Here is a 19,376-nt window from a genome sequence, read left to right on the forward strand (position 1 = left end):
TAAACAATAAAGTCATACCATATACTTTTAGATGAATAATATTTTCATTTCATAATCTCAATATTAAAAGATGAAGTTGTGTGTAGATTAACATCAGATACTGGTAGCTGTGTAATTTCAGAAGCCTATTGGTTTTATACAAATGTTCAAATGGATGTTTTTGTGTTTCTGAATGTATTTCTGTCACGGCCTCAGCTGTACCGAACAGTCCTAATGTTTTCCTGACATCTTCCTCCAGGAGCTGGAGAGGACATCAGAGGGAGGTGTTCCCAAACCACGCTCTCGAAATGCGGCTGTTGAAAGACGTCTGAGAAGAGTTCAGGACCGATCACATACACAACCTGTCACCAACAAGGAGGTTGTCAATGCTTCAAGGTTGGTCTTATATATTGCTTATAGCTGTAGTTTGTATCATGTAATTGAGAATATACCATTGCTCCATTTTTTTCCCCTGGATTTTTCTGTCTTCTTCACTTCTTTCCTCTCTGTATTTTTTTTCCTGGTCTTCTATTCCTTTTTGCCCCTTTTCAATCTTTTTGCTGCATCTTCAGACACCTCTATCAACTCCTTTCAAGTCTGTCATTGTTCATTTATCCTGTCCTTACTTTTTCAGTGATTGTATTTTCTCCTGTCTTGAATGATCTATATTTCCCTGTCTTTTTTTCCATTTGTACTCCCTTTTCTCCACTTTAAAGTGATCCTGCCACATCATCACAACCTGTGGGAATTCACACAACTGTAACTTGTGTCCCCAACCCCACTGTAGTCAACACCAGTGTGACTAGCATCAGGTACAGCAGGGCTGGACTGCTTTGTATCTGTATGTGTTTGCAGGTGTTGTTTACTTACTTGTGACATATATCTATGCTCTTTTTACCACTGTTAGATATGTGGTCGTGTTATACCTTAACCCACACAATGTCTCTGTTGCATGAATCTAAGTCAATGATTTTCAGAATCTCAATTCTATGAAAGCACTAGATGGACTTCTATGGGATAGGGTAGAAAGAATTTTAATGAAATTTAGTAAATATTAATATTTTGTGTTTGGTACATTTTTCTTTGTTATTAAAAAAGTGAAGAGATACAAGACTCAGAGAGAGATTTTTTTGACTCTGAGTTTAATGAAACAAAATATTTTACAAGCTGGATACATTGCTATTACCCTAGATTTTGCAATTAAGCTAAAAACAAAACAATCCCTGGCATGACATCGATACATTATGACATATTATTTTCTACCACAAGCAAACTTTTTGATTGCATGATGTATATGGTCCGATGAAGACTTGAGAGCAATGTATCAGCAGTTAGCCAGAAACACACAAGTTTGTTTTGTTTGTTTTTTGAGCCAAACTGGACAGGAGTTTCCTGTTAGGAACTTCATTTCTAACTTGTACTGATTCTGAACAATGTTCATGTGCCACAGAGGCATTTTACTCTCCATCTCCCTCTCCTGGTTGCAGTGCAGATCTGTTCATCCAGCTCACTTCACCTTGTTATAACTGGCCCCCTATGTGCTGTTTCTTAGCTGTGTGCACCTTATAGGGGAAGGAAGCTGGTGTTTACACAATAGCTTATTCACTACTTTCCATGCCTAGTTTCCAAGCATTTCGTCTTGTAGTGTTTCCCACGTGCAGGTCACAAATGTCAGTTAAGGAATAGATTACATATCTAATGGAAAGGTCAGAGGTTGAGCCAGTTAAAGCCCCCTGCATGTCTGGGTTCACGTGTCCTGCAGTTTGTTTACCAACCCAGGTTTAACTTAGCACACTGCTGGGAGATCAACGTAACCCCTGCAAACATCTCAGTGCATTATATGATTATCTGGCATATGTTCCCTGATCTACTTATGTCCCTGTTGCTGTGCTTGTATTTGGATACAGTTATCAGAGTTTACCTGGCAGGTGTTTGCAGGCATGTTCAATTGTTTGTAATCAATCAATTGTAATCAGGGGAGTCATACATTAGCTTCTGATAACTTAAGACTGCATGTTTAGTAAATATAATTCAGGTGTTTGTTTAAATAGAGGTTACAGTTATCTAATTTAAAACTGAAATTTAATAAGATTTTGATCAAATTCTCATTCATAAAGATTCTCATCATTACAGGTGATATGATATCTAAAAGTATTAAATCAAGGGCAGCTGGATTTAGTGTTTTGTTCTTGAAATAAAGTGACCATCCTCCAAAGATATAACCTGCTATTTAATTTCAGGCACCATATACTCTAATAAAATTAAGATACATCATACTTTATATTATAGATAACTTAAAATTTCTAAATTCAACCTTCAGGGTGCATGGATGGGGATGAGGATTCTTATATTGATCTTTTATTACTATTAATAGTCATTTATTGCTGTGTTTAAGACTTCCTGGTCAAAAAGATTAGCTTTTAAATAAAGTGAATATTTGAAGACTGACACCCATCACACACCCCTGACATCCCCCCCTGTCACACCCTCAGCATTCAGGCCTCCTCCTCAGCCGTACAGCAGCAGGAGAAGGAGACCCAGGAACACCAGAAACCAGCTCAAGCTCAAAGTGCTGGGGCAGACGGAGATGGCCAGGCACCTATCCCAGATGAGCCCGACCTGTCTGCCCTCAGCTTGGCTGAGAAGATGGCCCTCTTCAACCGCCTCGCTCAGCCTACAGGCAAGACCACTGAAGGGGCCCGAGGGGACACCCGCCAGCGCAGGGCCAATGCCCGTTTTCAGACCCAGCCCATCACTCAAGGAGAGGTGAAGCAGGTACAAAAGTTTTACTTACTGCAATAAAATGTGAGCAATACATGTTGAGGGGAAAACTAGGCTCAAGATCAAGAATGGTGCAAAAACAATTAGTTATAATAAAGGAAATGATTAGTATTAGAAAGTCAGGTCAGTAGATGTAGAGTAGTGAGAAGCAGAAATTTGTGACATTCCTAAGTCAATCTTTTCATGCAGAGTAGCCAGTAGATGTGTAAAAGCCATTATAAATCAATAGAAATCAATAACACTTTAATCTAAGCATTAGTTCGATGTAAGATCCTCTTATAAAGCCCAGCAGCTATAGACAACTCACTTCCAGGTCACTTACGCTGAGTGCAGTGAGTGTTTTGCAGTGTAGCAGTTTCCCTCAACGCTTTGTATATGGATGACATGGATCTTTGTACAGCTGGATGACTCTAGATAATAGGAAATAAACACAGGACACAGAGTTTATTCTTCTTTTGGCTTTTAATACAGTGGCCTGTAGATGTCAAGAATAAGTAACAAGTAGGGTAAGTCAGAAATACTGTTTATCTTTTTCCCTGCACAAGGCTGAAACATTGCCTGATGTGCCACTACATTACATTATGTATTGCCCTCTGTGCAGAAAATGTATTTGCATAACATAAGTGTAGCGCAAAATTTGTTCTTGAGCTACTCTCTCTGTACTCAAAGCCAACTACGTTGTCCTAAGACACACAATATCAGTTATTACTCCACCATATTCTCAGCAGTGAATCATAGTCAATCACTGGTGTCCACACAGGAAGCTGAACCACCTGTAACCTCTGCAGCGTGTGACTTTGAGGCCTATCAGGGAGAACATGTAAGACCCCTGCTGCCTGTACAGGGCTTGAGATTGGTTTCATTGATTGAGCGTGGTGATGACTGGTCTAACTGGTCTCTCTAGTGACCAGTCTTGGTATGGCCGTGGATGCTTACAACAGCTTTTAATGATGAGCTTGATGATGTTCAGGAAATACAGTCAAGTGTGTATTTTCAGTTTGAAATGACTGTTGAACTGTGAAGTTTTAGATGCCTACTTTGTAATGAGGCATTGATTTAAAGTTGAGGGTGCTTTGTTTGTTTTGCTTGTTCATTGCATAACAAGCATGGGCTATTGACTGCAAATTGTGCATGCTACTTTTTTCAGGCCTCTTCTGAGCCTGAATAAACTAGCAAAAACTACTTACCAAGAGAATGAATATGTGGATGGATCTGGGCTTGGTATTGACTGTGTGCAGAAATGTGTGAGGGTCGATACAAGACCTTGAGCTGCAAGAAGAAATCAGTTGACAGTAGTGTGGTGTGGAGTATTGCAAACCTTTTGGTTGTTGCACTGAACAGAGAAGAAAACTACCACTGTTCACTATATAGTAATTACTGGAGCTGCTGGAGGGAGAGCTGGTTCACATTTCAAGATAGATGCTCATGGTGTTACAACTTTAATTTATGTTTTTCTGGCCTTTGATGCTGTATTACAGGTAAGTAATATCATTTAGTGATCTTAATTGATGTTTCTAGCTCAGTTGCAATAAATGAACAATAAATATGATAAATATTGGCTATTAATGAATAGCTTAGATGCTTATGAGTGTAAGGTGATACAACTGGCATTAGTGAGGGCAACTGTTTTGTGTAGCAGGTTTGCATGATTCAGTTGTGTTAAAGTCTGTGCTACTTGCTGACATTTTGTGAAGGACAGAGTTTCTATCCAGCAGCGGCTTCATGCGCAAACCTGAACTACTCAAATTCTTTCCCAGACTTGTTTTGATTGCTGTGACATATTTTTCTGTTAATTTATAACTTTCATGCCTCAATCTTATTTGATCCATTGCTCCTCCATATCTCCCCCTTTGGCTCTACTGTTGTGATTTAATCCATCCTGACTTTTCTGACACGACTCCTGCTGTTTCTGCAGCTGAGAAACGGAGGCGAGATCAAACTGGAGCCCTTGTCGGCATCCCTTGTTCGATCGGTGGCAGCAGTCACCTCCCAAGCGTCTGTCACCAAGGTAACCATGACTCCAGGCGGCAGCAGTGTTGGCGATGATGACGGTCTCCATCCAGGGAAGTCCACCGCCACCCCCTACATCCCTGCCCAACAACAGGCTCCCAGCACCACAAGCAGCCACCAGGAGAGGGCGCTGAGGTATTTCTCCATGACCCAGAGCGGGGACCCAGGCCACCCTGAGCCTGAGCTCAACTCCCCCCCTCTCCTCTCTGAGAGCCGAGAGAGAGTGGGGGCTCCTCCTGCTCCCACCTCCTCCACTGGTCACAGACAGCAGGTGGGGGCTGTGGAAGAGGGCTGGAGAGAGCAGCAAGAGGAGGAGGTTAGGGGGAGACAGCAGGGAGGAGCCACAGAAGAGAGCCAAGGCGGCAGCATTAAGGGGAAGCCACACTCCCCCGACAGGGACGGCAGGCAGCAGCATCCCCAGCCTCAGCATTCTGCTGAGCCCTCTTTGTGGAGGGGCGAGTCAGAGCCTCTGCCCAGCTGGAGAGCTGCAGACAGAGATTCCCAGGAGAGCAGAGAGAGAGCAGAGGGAGGAGGAAGAGGAAGAGGAGGCTACTTGAGAGAGGCTGCAACAGCTCACAGCTCATCCACACAGGAGAAGGAGAGGAGCAGCGGCCGGAACCAGGCAGGCATCTCAGGTAGGAGGCTACTGTGATGACTGAAACAGGGAAGAGATGGACAAGAGTCGGGAAAAGGGGAAAGAATAATAAAATGAAAGGAATAGCTGAGAGGGGTGTGAAATGAAAACAGAGTGGACCAAAAAAAAAGAAGAGAAAGAAAGGGAGTGACAAAAAAAGAGGAGGCAATATCTAGGGAAGGGGCTGCTCTCATTATCCTCATTGTCTTATGCAGCATGCTCCCACGTATGATTGCTTTCTGCCGACTGCACACACACTTGTCCCAGCTGGGGGTATTTGATTTGGCTCATGCAGAGAGAGAGAGAGAGAGAGAGAGAGAGAGAGAGAGAGAGAGAGTGTGTGTGTGAAGAAGAGAGAGAGAGAGAGAGAGAGAGAGAGACGTCTGAGGCTGCACCTAATTAGCATATTTTTCCATGCATTTGCCTCGTGGCTCTCTTTGTCTAGAAAGAGGAAGCCCTTTCCTGACATGCCGTTTGTCAGTTAACAGACCCCAAAGATTTTTAGATCGAACTGTGTGTGTTCACTGTCATGGCCTTAGAAAGGGCTGTGGTCCCCTTGCACCAGATTACGCCCGTGGGTTAGCTGTGCACATACTACAGTGTAATGGACTTGACCTGTTTTTATGTACTAATGCAGAACGTGTCCAGGGGTGGTCTTTTCCCATGCATGCACACAAACAGTGCACAGAGAGATGAAAGCACTCAGTGAGAGAGTGCAGAACAATTGGCTGGCACTTATATGAAGCAGGTAGAGGACAGAAAGGACACAATGGAAGCCTTGTCTGCAGGCTGTACTCTTATTTATTTCTGCATGGATAGATCTGAATTGAAGTTCAGTTTATTATACTATAGCATCATGAAGTTTGCATTGACTTGCACTGAAGACACTAATTCCTTGGGGACTTATCACTACATGCCTGACACCGACCCCGACCCTGACCTTAACAAAAGACAATATCAGACAATATGTCCATAATGTGGACAGATGGACAGATTTTTATCCACATGATGTAATTAATACAGATACACACCTTAGCAGCATACACAGCAGACACTGTATGGCTTTAATTCATTTTCCCCACAAATCTACTGCACATGTGGATGCATATGTTTGAGGGATGAGTACTGGTTATACTGGGGATTTCAGTAATTTAATATGGATCAGTTTACAGTTGTTGTTGTGCACATGTATGTTTAATGTCTCCAAAATCAAAAATCCATAATGACCAACATTATATCAGAGGTTTTGAATATTTTAGCTTTTATCCTAAAAAAATGTGATTTAAAATGATCCATGTTGATGCATTAAAAGATGCTGCAACTTTACAGAACAGATACGTGTCTCTCAAAAGCATCGTGTTGACATGCTACTGCATCAGAAAGCTGAACTTAGAGGACAAATAATCAATTTTAAACAGATGCAGTGGAAAGAATAATTTGGTTTCTACTGCATCCAACTCTGAAATCTCAAATTTGGGACCAACACTGAACACGCTAGCAGCTAACTAAAGCTGACCAACTATTGCCTCTAACATATTATATCAAGTGAGTTTCAACCTGCTGCAAGTAAATTTTAAAGATCCTTTGCACCCATGTTACACAAACACCATTTTTTTTAACCTAAGCTGGTTTGGCTGATGTTCTTTTCAGATCTAATGTACACACTGTTCTCAGTTGACATTGACTCTCCTGTTTTGGTGTGCCTATTAGGCTGGGATAGCATGTTTAAGATTGGCCTCAGCAGACTCCCAGTACTGCACCTCATTGTACCCCAGTTAAAATAACTGAGAACACCTGTGTGAGTGAGCAGAGCTGTTAAAATCTTAGAGAAATGAACAGAAAACAGTATTTGATCATTCAAAATCAATCTCAGCCTTACAGACATTGTAATAACATGATTATATACTGCATGCATTTATTTCAGAGTTGCTGGATCATCCTGCACCACTGAGGCCACTGATAGCTAAAGTGTCATCCAGGACAGTGTCTCACGTGTCGAGCAACCAGCCGCAGCAAACTGTCATCCAGCCTCCTCAGACTCTTCCTAAACCCTTCACACAGCAGCCTCCTCCAACCCAGCCCAAACCATCATCCTTCATCACGCCCCAGCCGTACTCCCAGCCCTCCCAGCCCCCACCAACATATCCGAAACCTTTCACCCAGTCCCCTCAAACCCAGCCCAAACCTCAGGGATTTGTCCAGCCTCTCCCTAAGCCTTACCCACAGACAGCCCCCCTGCCTCAGCCCAAACCTCAGGTGCCTCCACAGACACCACCCAAACCCCACTCCTTCCCCCAGGCCCTGGTCAAGTCCCAGTCCCTGACCCTGGACCAAAGCGAGGACTTCAGCAGGCACAGTGTCCATTCTGGAGATCTTCTGTCCCCCACAGAGTCTGGAGACCAACTGTCTGACGGCATGTCCGCCAAACAGATGTCCATCAAGGAGAGGTGAGTGGTGGCTGAAGTTTTGAATGTGATAGACTATATTAAAATTAATTTTGGAATTGTTTTAACTACATACAGTTAAGTGTAACAGTGATTGTGAAGGGAATCTCATTACAACAAATGTACACATTACTTGTCAGGTTAAATGGTGACACTATTAAGGCTGTGTAACCAGCACTGACACGGTTGTCCAAGCATAAAGGCATCAACTACACATAGATAAAACTAGCTGCCATTGATGAAAAACATTGAACATCATGTTACAAAAGTCTAACTAACTAAAACACACTTGCAACTTGCAACTAGCAACTTGCAACATGCTTTGCGTATTATATTTCTCCTACCTTATTATTTAATTGACCAAATGTTCATGTTGACAAATGTTGACAAATCTCCATCTCAGCTGTGCCTTCTGTGTAATGCAGTAGCAGAAGCATGGTCTGTAATTGAAAGGTAATGGTAAATGTCAAAATAAAGATAAAAATAAAGGCTGGTCTCCAATAAAGGCTCCATTAAACCTGAAGCTTGGCAATGTTGCAAGCAGGGTTCAACCTTGATTCCATTCACAAATCCAGGATCATATCAGAGCCCCAGACAAGGTGAAAACCCAGGTGTCAGCAAAGATCAGACACCGGCAGAGATTTTCTGCTGGCTGGGTCAAAAGCCAGCGCCTCATAAATTTACAGTGTCTGACAGAATCAGGCAGGAGTTGCTGCCTGCCCGACCTTGCAGTATATACATGTAGGTTTGTTCCACCCTTTCACATTTTTGAAGGTGAGAGATTTTCATTTTTAGCATCATTGTGTTTCTCCTCACAGCCAGCACAGAGCTGTGTGGACTGGAGAAATCCTCTGAGATTTAGCAGATTCCTCCTAATGCCCTCATTTCTGCCCTGTCCACACTCAAACAGCGGAGAAGATGACATACTTTCTTTTCCCCCTCAGCCATCCGTTATCAGCGCTGCTCATGCAGTCCTTAGAGGCCTTTTTCACCAGTCACATTTGCTGGCTGCAGAGCAGAAATCTGACCTGGTTTTTCACCCTTGAAGCTTTTTTTTTCTTATGACCTTGATAGAAATAATGAAAATGATAATAGGATGCCACAAAAGCAACTTCAGCCACTTTTATCTGATGGGTTTTTATTAACAGATAGATCACAACTACTGTCACCGAACCTGTCACTGCAGAGCAATTTAAGAGGTCTGGACCCATCACAACACGGTTTTGGCACAAAATTAACAGTTAACTGTGACATTTATTTTGCATTATGACTTTGTGTCTTTCTCTTCATATATCACTAGTTCAAAATATAATATAGAAAAAAAATGTGAAAATAGATTTGACCACTGCTAAACTTCATCTGTGAGCAGACACATTTTCATTGTAAGAAACTGTCTTTAAATAGAGAAAAGTTTCTGATGCGCAGTTTGCTCTCATTGTTGGTAATGCACTGGGTTTACTCTAGATTTACATGGCCATAACAGAATCTGATATTTGGTTTTAAAAACACTTTCTGTAGTATAGGTGCTGTGGAGAAGAATAAATCTCCACCTTGAATACCCTATTATCATATTTGTTGTATGATTCCTATTCTTGATTATAGTTTGTTTGAAATTCTGTTCATGTTTGTTGTTGTTCTTAAGGTCATTCCAGCTTGCCTGAAATATTTTTGTCTTATGTCAGAGTGGCACTGCTGAAGAAGAGTGGTGAGGAGGACTGGAGGAACAGGATCAACAAGAAACAGGAAGTGGTTAAAGTAGCGTCTACCGAGCAGCAGACTCAGCTATGGGAGACAGAGCAGACCTGCCATAAGAAGGTCAGTCTGTAGTTATTAACACTGCACTGTTAATAACAGGCACGTTTAATCATGTTCACGTCCTCCACAATAACCACAAGGTCATACACACGCTTCACTCACATTAACATCATTTTGCATCACACATTTGAGTGTTTAACACTTAACAGAACAGGTCTTTATAACAAGTATATGATAAAGTTAGTCTTATTCTGTAGAGTTTGTCCTTGATTATCAATATCAACATTCAGATTTTTTCTTTAACCTGGATTACGTCATTCACAGCAACAGCATCAGTATTTACTCTGTCTTTATAACAAAATAAAATGTGCTGTCCCAAGTTCGTCCCTCTCATTTAATCACTGGTTTTACATTTGATGACATTCGAGCCCACTCCACAGACTGGGATTAACTGTGTGCATCACTTCACATTCTGTAGGACGTCTCGGTTCTACTGACGGGGTTGCTGCTGTCCCCCTTTTGATGCACAGGTGTGGCTCTGCAGTACCACCTGTCTCTCCAAATAAAGTATCTTGGTTTCTACATCACTGTGCACAAAACTGTATCCCCATGAATATGACTCATCCACCAAATTTAACCAGTGCATCTGCACAGATTGCAATACAAATTCTCCTAAATGATCAAATTGGACTTTTCTTATAGTGAAAGAATTGAAAGAGCTGTATGTTTGTTGTAAAGCCACAGTTTTACAGTTTCTTAAATCTCTGCACTACTGCTTGTGATTCTCTTATTAACATAACCAGGATGAATAAGGGCCAAAACAACCCAGGTTGAAAGAAAAACTGAAATGTTCCTTCCTCTTTCTAATTCAACTTGTACTATTTGCCATAGCTGGGGCTTGTGTTATAAGATTTTCATGTCCCTAGCAAAGGCAGATATTTCTGACCAGTATTATGCTGTCTGCTGTTATGGTTGAACAGAGTAAACACCAGAGCCACATTTCATCCCCCATCCTTCATGGTTGCCATGCCAGCTCCTGTCCTCTGCTCTTTTAGTTAAGTGCTCCTTTCATTTCCCCATTTAGTCCATCTGTTGTTTGAGCCCAGTCGTCCAGATCCCTGCAGCATCCAGCCCCCATAGACTGTAAACACAGAACCATATGGGGCAATCTGCTTGTAGAATTAGCAGTGGACGGTATTGGGAATATTTTTTTTCTCTCTTACAAGATCAGATCTGGTAAGCTTCAGGATAAGTTTCACTTAACCTCAAGAGATAAAGACTTTGAAAGAATATTTGACAGAAGGAAATGACTGAGGAATCTATATACATCGGTATTAGTTTAATTAGCAGTTACAATGAAATGTATAAGCTCAAAGAACGTCTGATTTCAGGAATTAGGTCTTTTTTTTCCTGCAGCTCATCTACTTCACATTAGTATTCTGTTGGGCAAAACTGCCTGCTTAAATCCTGGATGGTAATCCTCCAGGCAGTCTCACCCCTAAACCCATTAAAGCAACAATGGCTGCCCCCCCCCCCCCTTATTGCTCTGACCAAGTACTTCCCCTGTTTTTAACCCCTCAGGAGGAAGGGGTGGTCGTTCAAGACTACTCTGCTGTGTCTGTGTCTGTGTCTGAACAGCTGTGGGTAAGACCCGTTGGCAGCCGAACACCAACCCTAAACCAATCAGCTTCGTGTGGGACCTGTGTTGTCCAATCACAGTTATGTTTGGTTTGGATGCTGTGTGAGGCTGTTTGCTCCTTGTGAATCTTCTGGCCGCTCCTCACTCGCAGCCTGTTACACTGCTCTCTGAAGCAGCAGGATGGTAGCTGGAAAATGGCTGATGCTGGAACTTTTCTAAGCTTTATTTCTCTTTTGCTGATTCTGTCTTAAAGGAGCATTAAATAATCGATTTACTTCAAATTAGAATTGTCATATGTAAATTAGTGTCATTTTCACTCTCAGATAATCATGCCCAGTTAAAACTCTAGTCCAGTTGTTTGGATTGAAGTTACTCCAGACTTTGTAGCACCTGAACGATTGAGACAAACTTTCACAGTCAAAATAAACTGTAATTGCCTTGTTTTAGTGGCAGAAAAATCATTATCCTGTAATAGCCTGAAAAAATGACAGTTTCATAAAAGAACTAATACATAAGAGAAGTGTCTTCAAGCATATTAATCCTGATTTTTTAATTGTTTTTTTGGCTTGAGAACTTGGCTTGAGAAGTCTTCAAGTTTAAAAAGAGCAATTTCCAAAACTAAGTATGCAGACAAGAAAGTACAATTGTGAAAGACAGAGGCCTCCTGCAGAGTCAGTGCTTTTTTACACTATAGTTCAGATCTGAGGGGTCATGAAATAATGAATAAATTAGAAAAGACGGACAAGCATTTTCTAACATAAATACTCTAAAAATAGTGTTTTTTACTATTTTAAAGTCTGTGCTCAGTGTAAATCTGATCATAAGACATGTCCATGCAAACATTGATCCAGTTGTGTTCTCAAAATGCACATTAATCAAGTGTGATGTGGAAACTTGAAACCTGAGGACGGTCTTTTCAGTGAAGCAGGAGGCACATTTTGACATGAACGCTTTTCATATTATAGATTATAGATTTTGTCAACTAGAGAGAAGAACTAGTTGTAATTGTAAAAATATGTGATTCTAAATTCAAAGCAGAGAATTCAGTCTGGAGCGTTTTTTTTAACAGTGTAAGAAGATAAAGTAAATAACTCATTTAAATCATTTCAAAAACAATCGTTTAAGACCATCTATTACTTAATGCACCTCTAAGCCTTAAACTGTGTTTTCACTGCACCAGGGAGAGAATGGCTTTTGCAGTTTGCTTCTTTATTACTAACAGTACAAGTTTACATGTTTTTAATTATGGTTTTGATTCAAGCAGGCATTTTTTTCTTTTGAAGCGCTTCTCTAGTTTCTAGAAGATACAGCAACAAATGTATTTGTTGTGCATGTGTGTTCCAAAAACATATTTAAATTAATGATAAAGTCACGTATATATTGTACACAAATTGTTGTTTACAGAGCTGTTGGATTAAATTTAGAAGATGAAGGACAGCGAGTTTCATTCCCAGTGTCCCAGACTTCTTCTCCTTTGCATCTGTCCCTTATCTTCCATCTTCTGCATGTTCATTGTTTTTCCTTCCATTTCCTCCTTTCCTTTCCTTTCTTCCACTTATCCATCCACCTCTACATCCTCCAGGAACCTGTCTTCTCTTCCACCTTTTCTCCTCCTATCTCACTTGGCCAAAAGTGTCAGTATATTGACCATCACAGTCAGGTAAGGACATGCGCCTGACACGCTCCAATGGGCTGCATGTACCAGAGTTTTACCTTTCTTGCTTGGTTTGCAGCCACTTGTTTGAAGGTCGCTTTCTGAGTGGTTGAGATTGATTTGATTTCGACAGCATGAGTACAATTCAGTGTACACCCATCAAAGAAGATTACATAGTCAAGGAAGAGCATGCACCCAGCACGCTTGAATGCATCAAATCTTTTTATATCTGCTTGGTTTAATACTGTTACTACATGAGTAATTGCTCTAGAGGGAGCAGAGGAGTCACATGTAGTTATGGCGAAGCCGTGTCAGAAGTGATGTAGATCTTTTAGTGTTATATAGTCGACGCAGTGGTGTTTGGAAGCTTTGGCTCCGTGATTTCCTTTTAGGTTTCTTGTAGCTCTTACACCTGTTAAATAACCTCAACATGACTGAAATGAAAGCTGACAGTCAGCCTCATTGTGCAGAGTTTATTGCTTTGCAGGTAAGACTTGGCACTTTAACTTAATAATCACTGATAATTTGATAATTTGCCTGATTTCCTTGTGTCTGTGCAGAAGATGGGAGAGGAGATCGAGGCTCAGATGACCATTGAGGAGAGGAAACAGATGATTACGACTCGTGAGGATGCCTGGAAGACAAAGGGCAAAGGGGCAGCCAATGACTCCACCCAGTACACAGTGGCTGCACGTATGGTCAAGAAAGGTCAGTGAACAAACCAGATGTAATCTACCAATCCTCACTGAGGTGGAGAGCATTTAAAATGCCACAGGGTATGATTTATTTGTAAAAATATACCTTTTTTCTCATAGTAAATTAGACGGTGGGCAACATTGTTCCCCATTCCCTTTCGATGATATTATTCTAAATATTAGTTTAGTGACACAAACAAATGATTCAGTGGTTTGGCTGTGAAATGTTGAAAATTTGATGTTGAGAATTTGCCACTGTAAATTGAAATATACCATGTTAAATGTATTAATAATAACAAATGAAATATACTGGTATAGAACGGAGTTTATCTCCCCACAGTGTCAGATATTTTGTCCCGGCTGTGTGTCCGCAGGCCTGGCAGCCTCCTCCTCAGTTATCAGTCCCATCCTGTCACCAGTCTCCACCAAACTCAAGAGCAGCACGCCGGCTGTCAGCAAGCCACAAGAGGGTGAGAAAGATCCGCGAGTCCTGTGTCACCACTTCCACCTCAGCTAAACAAATCCCAGTCAGAGGATTTTACTAGTTTAACAGTTTGCACCTGAGTGGATTTAAAAATGCTTTAAGTGAACAGTACTTTACCTTTGAAGCTTATAATTTGCACAATACTTATAGAAAGATAGTTGAAGCCAGCTAAAAAAAAACACAATTGTAAAGTAAAAATTCATTTCCAGAAATTGAGGCTCGGCCAGACATGGAATCGGATAAGAAACTGGACAAGTTGGAGAGCTTCTTGGGACGTCTGAATAGCAAAGGTACGTCCGTCCATCTTTACTTTCAGCTCATCACGTGATATTTCTATTAAGCAATATTTTCTGTCATCCTCACCTGTAGTAGACTCTTAAGAGTCTGTAACAGTTTTATTCATCCAGTCAGGCGTTTGCTGAGCATGAAGCTCCAATCATTGGGCTGTTTCATTTGTGTGTGTTGATTTCTAAGTGCATTAGGGCTTAATCTTGTTTTTCTGTCGTTCTTCTCTGTTGATCAGTGGCCGGCCTGCAGGAAACCACCATAACAGTGACTGAGAAGGCAGTGAAGGAAGTGATGAAGCTGGATGATGAAATCTTCTCCAAGTTTTACCGACGCGTTGCTGAGTTTCCACGCATGCCCACCAGGATCGAGATCAGTGAGGACTTTGACTCCATCTTCGGTTCTCAGGGTCCCAAGTAAGAAAATGGAAGCTAATGATAGCTATAGTGGAGGACTGCATATGACAAAACTTGACTCTATGCATTGGATAGATGTAGGGCAGGAAAGCTTGTCTCTTGTCATTACTGCTTTTCCCCCACACCAGGTTAACTTCAGCCATGGTGCAGCACAAGCGATCGGTGCGTCCGTCCAGGAACGTCCAGTCGTCCAGAAACCCCCTGAAGATGCTGGCAGCCAGGGAGGACATCAGACACGAGTACACTGAGCAGAGACTGAATGTGGCACAGCTGGAGAGCAAGAGGATGAAAGCTGAGAAGAGTGAGTGGAAGGATGATGGCATGTGTTTATGTATGAGACAGAAACAGTCAGTACTACAGAGCACTAAATACAATAATTTTTGTAATTAAAAAAAATTATTGTTGTTTACAGTCTACAAATTACATCCATCTCCACCCCTTTGTTTACTTTGTAAAGAGCACTAATTGGAGCCTCATATTGAAGTAGTGTAGGGATATTGTTACTTTAAAGTTTAATGAAGCTGTGATGTTATTTTTTTTTCTACCCCCTGTAGGTCTGTATTTTTGTAAAAACATGTCCTCTCTCATTCCAGTGACTAAAACCTCAGAGTACTCGGATGCTGCTCTGGCAGGTCTGGCCAGTAAAGAAAACTTCAGCAGCGTGAGTCTGCGCAGCATCAACATCTCAGAGCAGACGTCCAACAACAGCGCCGTGCCGTTTAAGAACCTCATGCTGATGCAGATCAAAGGTAAAACCCATTCTTGATTGTTCTGAGCTACACTAAATTGTTGTGATGTGTATTTTATGTGCATAAATCCATCTTTTTTATCATTTGAGGCTCCTTTATCTTTGCATTTGGGATTAGACTGATATCTGATAAGTAGAAAATGGATGTTATCCATGTTGTGGAAGGAAACTAATCATAGAATAAAAAATTGCTGTGCTGCCTTCATATGATGTCTCGGGTGTGTTTCTGTCAAACAGACTTGATATCCCTGTGCAGATTGATAATTAGATTTTCTTCCAGGGCGTCGTCACGTTCAGACCAGATTAGTGGAGCCGAGGGCATCATCACTCAACAGTGGAGACTGTTTCCTGCTGGTCACTCCAGAGCACTGCTTCGTCTGGATAGGAGAGTTCTCAAATGTGATCGAGAAGGCTAAAGTGAGCACTGAACCTGTACTCTGACAGACTGTGCCTGTTATACTGATTCTTGTTTGTGACGTCAAGCATCGAGGCTACTCCTGTAACTTTGGCATTTGAACAAAGATGATTCATTGAGGATTCTGCCTCTCATTTACATTCCCTGCACACACACAAACATACTCTGGCACATATTCCCATCTGTGCTCCCCATCAAACACATGCTTCCTGGCTAGTCTGCAGCTCTTCCATTTTCCCAAAAGAAGCTCTGTCCAGACACTTTTTAATAAACATTTGTTTTTCTATGCTGCCTCTTCATCCAGCGCTGTTTACTCATGTTATCATGATTTTATGCACAAAAGCTCAGTAACAGCCAGTCAAGTCTCCTCGCTGCAGCCTTGGTCAGTCCTCAGTATCTGAGTCAGTTGTACTTTTTGTGTATAAATGTGAAGCAGGATGTTGTAAACGTTACTTCAGTATCCCTGGATTAATCTAGAAAAGTTTAATTTCTTTATTGTTTACATAAAAGCACTGGCTGAAAAACAGGTTTTTGTTTCCTGTCTACAGGCCATAGATCTGGCCACATTCATCCAGACGAAGAAGGACATGGGCTGCAGGGCGAACCAGGTGCAGACCATCGAAGAAGGGGTCAACCCACAGGGTCCAGACATCCAGCAGTTCTGGACGATCCTAGGAGGACAGACGGCTTACCAATGTAAGAAACAAGCAAAGTTGGAAGCCTGTGATCTCAGAATTCCTTCTGAACATTTTAATGGTCTCCCTGTTAATACTGACTGTTTCTCTGGGTGCTTTCAGACCACATAAGACATTGATATTGCTATATGGCTTATTATATTCTGATTGTACCATAGCTGCGGGTCCACCAGAGGATGATGAGCAGTTTGAGAATGCCATCGTGGAAACCAACTGTATCTTCAGACTGGTGGATGACAAACTGGTTCCTGATGATGATGAGTGGGGGAAGGTCCCTCGCAGCTCTCTGCTGGCACCCAAAGAGGTCAGTGGGTTTGTCCTTCAAAGCCTCTTTACATCCTTTTGATTCTTCTTTTGAGTCTCATATTTCAGCAGTAACAATGTGCTGTCATTTTTTTTTGAGCCTGCTGGATTCAATTAATCAATTTCTATAAAGTGAGCAAGAATGGTGCCTTTTTACTGGGACTGTTCAGCTCTCGTTGACTGGTCAGAGAAGAAGCTGCTTTCCTTCCTTTTTCTGTATCCCCACTAGACCAGAATGCAATGCAGCAACTTGCCATAGTACTAAAACTGATTATCATTCATTCAGTATTATTCACTCAAAGAGTCTCATAAAAGAGTATGTGATGGTGGATTTTTTGTTTAAGGTACCAACCTCTGAATATTAAAATAGTTCAGGCCATTTCAGAGGAGCTCTGTGCTTCGAGCTGGTTTTAATTTGTTGCTTAGCAACAGCAGGTGCCGTGACGAGAACCTCCTACATCCGTCTGTGCACAGCTTCTGCTGCAAAAAATTAGATGGGTTCAGGAGACAGGGGCTTAGACCAGGAAGTCCACTGCTGTTACAGTGTCTGTTTTGTATATAAATGCTCACTGTACAAAACTGTCGACATCTGAATGCTGTATAGAATATAGTGATTTGTTTTGGTTTTTATGTAATTTCCTTTTTGGACTAATTTTTCAGGTTATATTTTGTGTTTTTGTATTTTATTATTTGTTTCTCATGTACACTCCTGCAAATTTTAATTATGTTTGTAAACTCCATATGATGAACATGAAGTACTGTGTAGATGGGTCTTGCTTTAAAGACTAGAAGAAACCTGTGTATGAATTAACATTGCCCACAAGTAGCTTGTGTGACCTTTTAAAGGTAAAACATTTGTACAACGTTAGTTAACTGGACATGGTTTCCCATTGTTTTTGCTGTGTGTGCTGCAGGTGTTGGTGTTTGACTTTGGCAGTGAGGTGTATGTGTGGCACGGTAAGGAGGTGACCCTGGCCCAGAGGAAGGTGGCCTTCCAGCTCGCCAAACACCTCTGGAATGGGACTTTTGACTACACCTGCTGTGACATCAACCCACTGGACCCCGGAGGCTGCAACACACTCATCCCCAGGTGAGAATAAACAAATGCACTTTTATCATGTGTTAGGACACTGTGTGTTAAACAGAATTAATTTAGTAAGTGTGTGTTTAACTCCCCACAGGAAGGGCCAGGGCCGTCCTGATTGGGCGATATTTGGCAGGCTGACAGAGCACAACGAGACCATCTTGTTCAAGGAGAAGTTCATGGATTGGACTGAAGCGAAGCCGCTGACACCAAAGGAAGGCGGCGAGCTTGTACCTGAGCAGAAGGTGCAAATCCAGATAATTACATTAATCACACAGGTCACACACAGCAGAGCCTCTGCATATGTTTTCTCTATCTTCCCATCTGCTTATTCATTAAACTGTGGCTCACACTCAGTCTCAGTCAATGTGGCCAGGAACAGTTTGTTTCATACTGAGACTGACACAAGAATAAAAGAGCATATGCCTCTGGGTAGCTGCTGTGCACAGCATCATAGAGAAGTATGAATCTATTAAAAACTTATTCTGCCTGCTGACTCTGGCTGGCTGTTCTCAAAATTACTTCCTAATATTTACTTTTATCATAATCCTCTATGTGATCTGGTTCTCATGCCCAGGAGGCCCCGGGGCGAGAGTGTCGGCCGTATGACGCCACTCTGATGCTACCTGTCCTCCAGTCGTCCATTGCCACCGTCTTGGACGGTGTAAGTGTGGGCCGTGGTTATGGCCCGGTGGAGACTGAGGACCACATGAGAACTCAGGAGATCAGCACAGTTTCTGTGGATGTCTGGCACATTCTGGAGTTCGACTACAGCCGCCTCCCACGCCAGAGCATCGGCCAGTTCCACGAGGGAGACGCCTACGTGGTGAAGTGGAAATACATGGTCAGCACCTCAGGTTAGTCACTGTGTATTTACGCTCTAACACCTTTAGTGAAAAAAAATAAATCACACCAGCTGCATTTAAATTAAAACAAAGTCGTATTAAAAGTCTTAAAATATTTGATAACTTTTGGTTGATAACCACAGAGTAACCACAAAGATGGACAAAAACAGACACTGAGACAAATCAAGTTGAAATAAGGTGAAAAAAAAAATCAAAGGAAACACAATTATACCTTCAAAACCATCAGTTTTTTATCATCAGTTTGAATGTGCAATTTTGAAGCATGCAAAATGTGCAAAGGACTTTGTTCAGAGTTTGTAAAACTGAATAATAATGTTTTACTCATATGAGGAACAAAGCATTAAATTTAAAAGAAGGCAGCACTAAATCTTTAAACAAAGTCCAATAAATTCACTCAGAATATCAGGTGGATGAGATTTTCTGCATCTGGAGTATTCAGATAGTGTAAAGTACACAGAGAAGTCAATGATAGAGCAGTATATTCAGTTA

General features: G+C 41.6%; 1 protein-coding gene across 14 annotated transcripts in view; it reads left to right on the forward strand.

The window, feature by feature from the left end:
* The window catches only part of LOC139629805 (supervillin-like), a 48,556-nt gene that overhangs the window by 20,833 nt on the left and 8,347 nt on the right, over positions 1 to 19,376 (forward strand). For 8 of the 14 annotated variants that reach the window (XM_071492667.1, XM_071492669.1, XM_071492662.1 and 5 more), the window contains 21 exons: positions 239 to 375; positions 696 to 791; positions 2,472 to 2,754; positions 3,521 to 3,580; positions 4,676 to 5,405; positions 7,329 to 7,851; positions 9,531 to 9,663; positions 11,185 to 11,247; positions 12,825 to 12,902; positions 13,457 to 13,604; positions 13,966 to 14,061; positions 14,285 to 14,365; positions 14,599 to 14,776; positions 14,905 to 15,077; positions 15,370 to 15,525; positions 15,805 to 15,941; positions 16,488 to 16,635; positions 16,793 to 16,938; positions 17,852 to 18,027; positions 18,119 to 18,266; positions 18,599 to 18,878. In XM_071492667.1, the coding sequence (XP_071348768.1) occupies positions 239 to 375; positions 696 to 791; positions 2,472 to 2,754; positions 3,521 to 3,580; positions 4,676 to 5,405; positions 7,329 to 7,851; positions 9,531 to 9,663; positions 11,185 to 11,247; positions 12,825 to 12,902; positions 13,457 to 13,604; positions 13,966 to 14,061; positions 14,285 to 14,365; positions 14,599 to 14,776; positions 14,905 to 15,077; positions 15,370 to 15,525; positions 15,805 to 15,941; positions 16,488 to 16,635; positions 16,793 to 16,938; positions 17,852 to 18,027; positions 18,119 to 18,266; positions 18,599 to 18,878 (3,970 nt within the window). The remainder of the gene's footprint in view (positions 1 to 238; positions 376 to 695; positions 792 to 2,471; positions 2,755 to 3,520; positions 3,581 to 4,675; positions 5,406 to 7,328; positions 7,852 to 9,530; positions 9,664 to 11,184; positions 11,248 to 12,824; positions 12,903 to 13,456; positions 13,605 to 13,965; positions 14,062 to 14,284; positions 14,366 to 14,598; positions 14,777 to 14,904; positions 15,078 to 15,369; positions 15,526 to 15,804; positions 15,942 to 16,487; positions 16,636 to 16,792; positions 16,939 to 17,851; positions 18,028 to 18,118; positions 18,267 to 18,598; positions 18,879 to 19,376) is intronic. The other 6 variants (XM_071492658.1, XM_071492664.1, XM_071492661.1 and 3 more) reach the window with 6 other exon arrangements.

Source organism: Trachinotus anak, unplaced genomic scaffold (assembly GCF_046630095.1).
Source record: "Trachinotus anak isolate AG129_WGS33_773 ecotype Australia unplaced genomic scaffold, CSIRO_AGI_Tana_v1 ptg000012l, whole genome shotgun sequence".
Taxonomy (NCBI): Eukaryota; Metazoa; Chordata; class Actinopteri; order Carangiformes; family Carangidae; genus Trachinotus; species Trachinotus anak.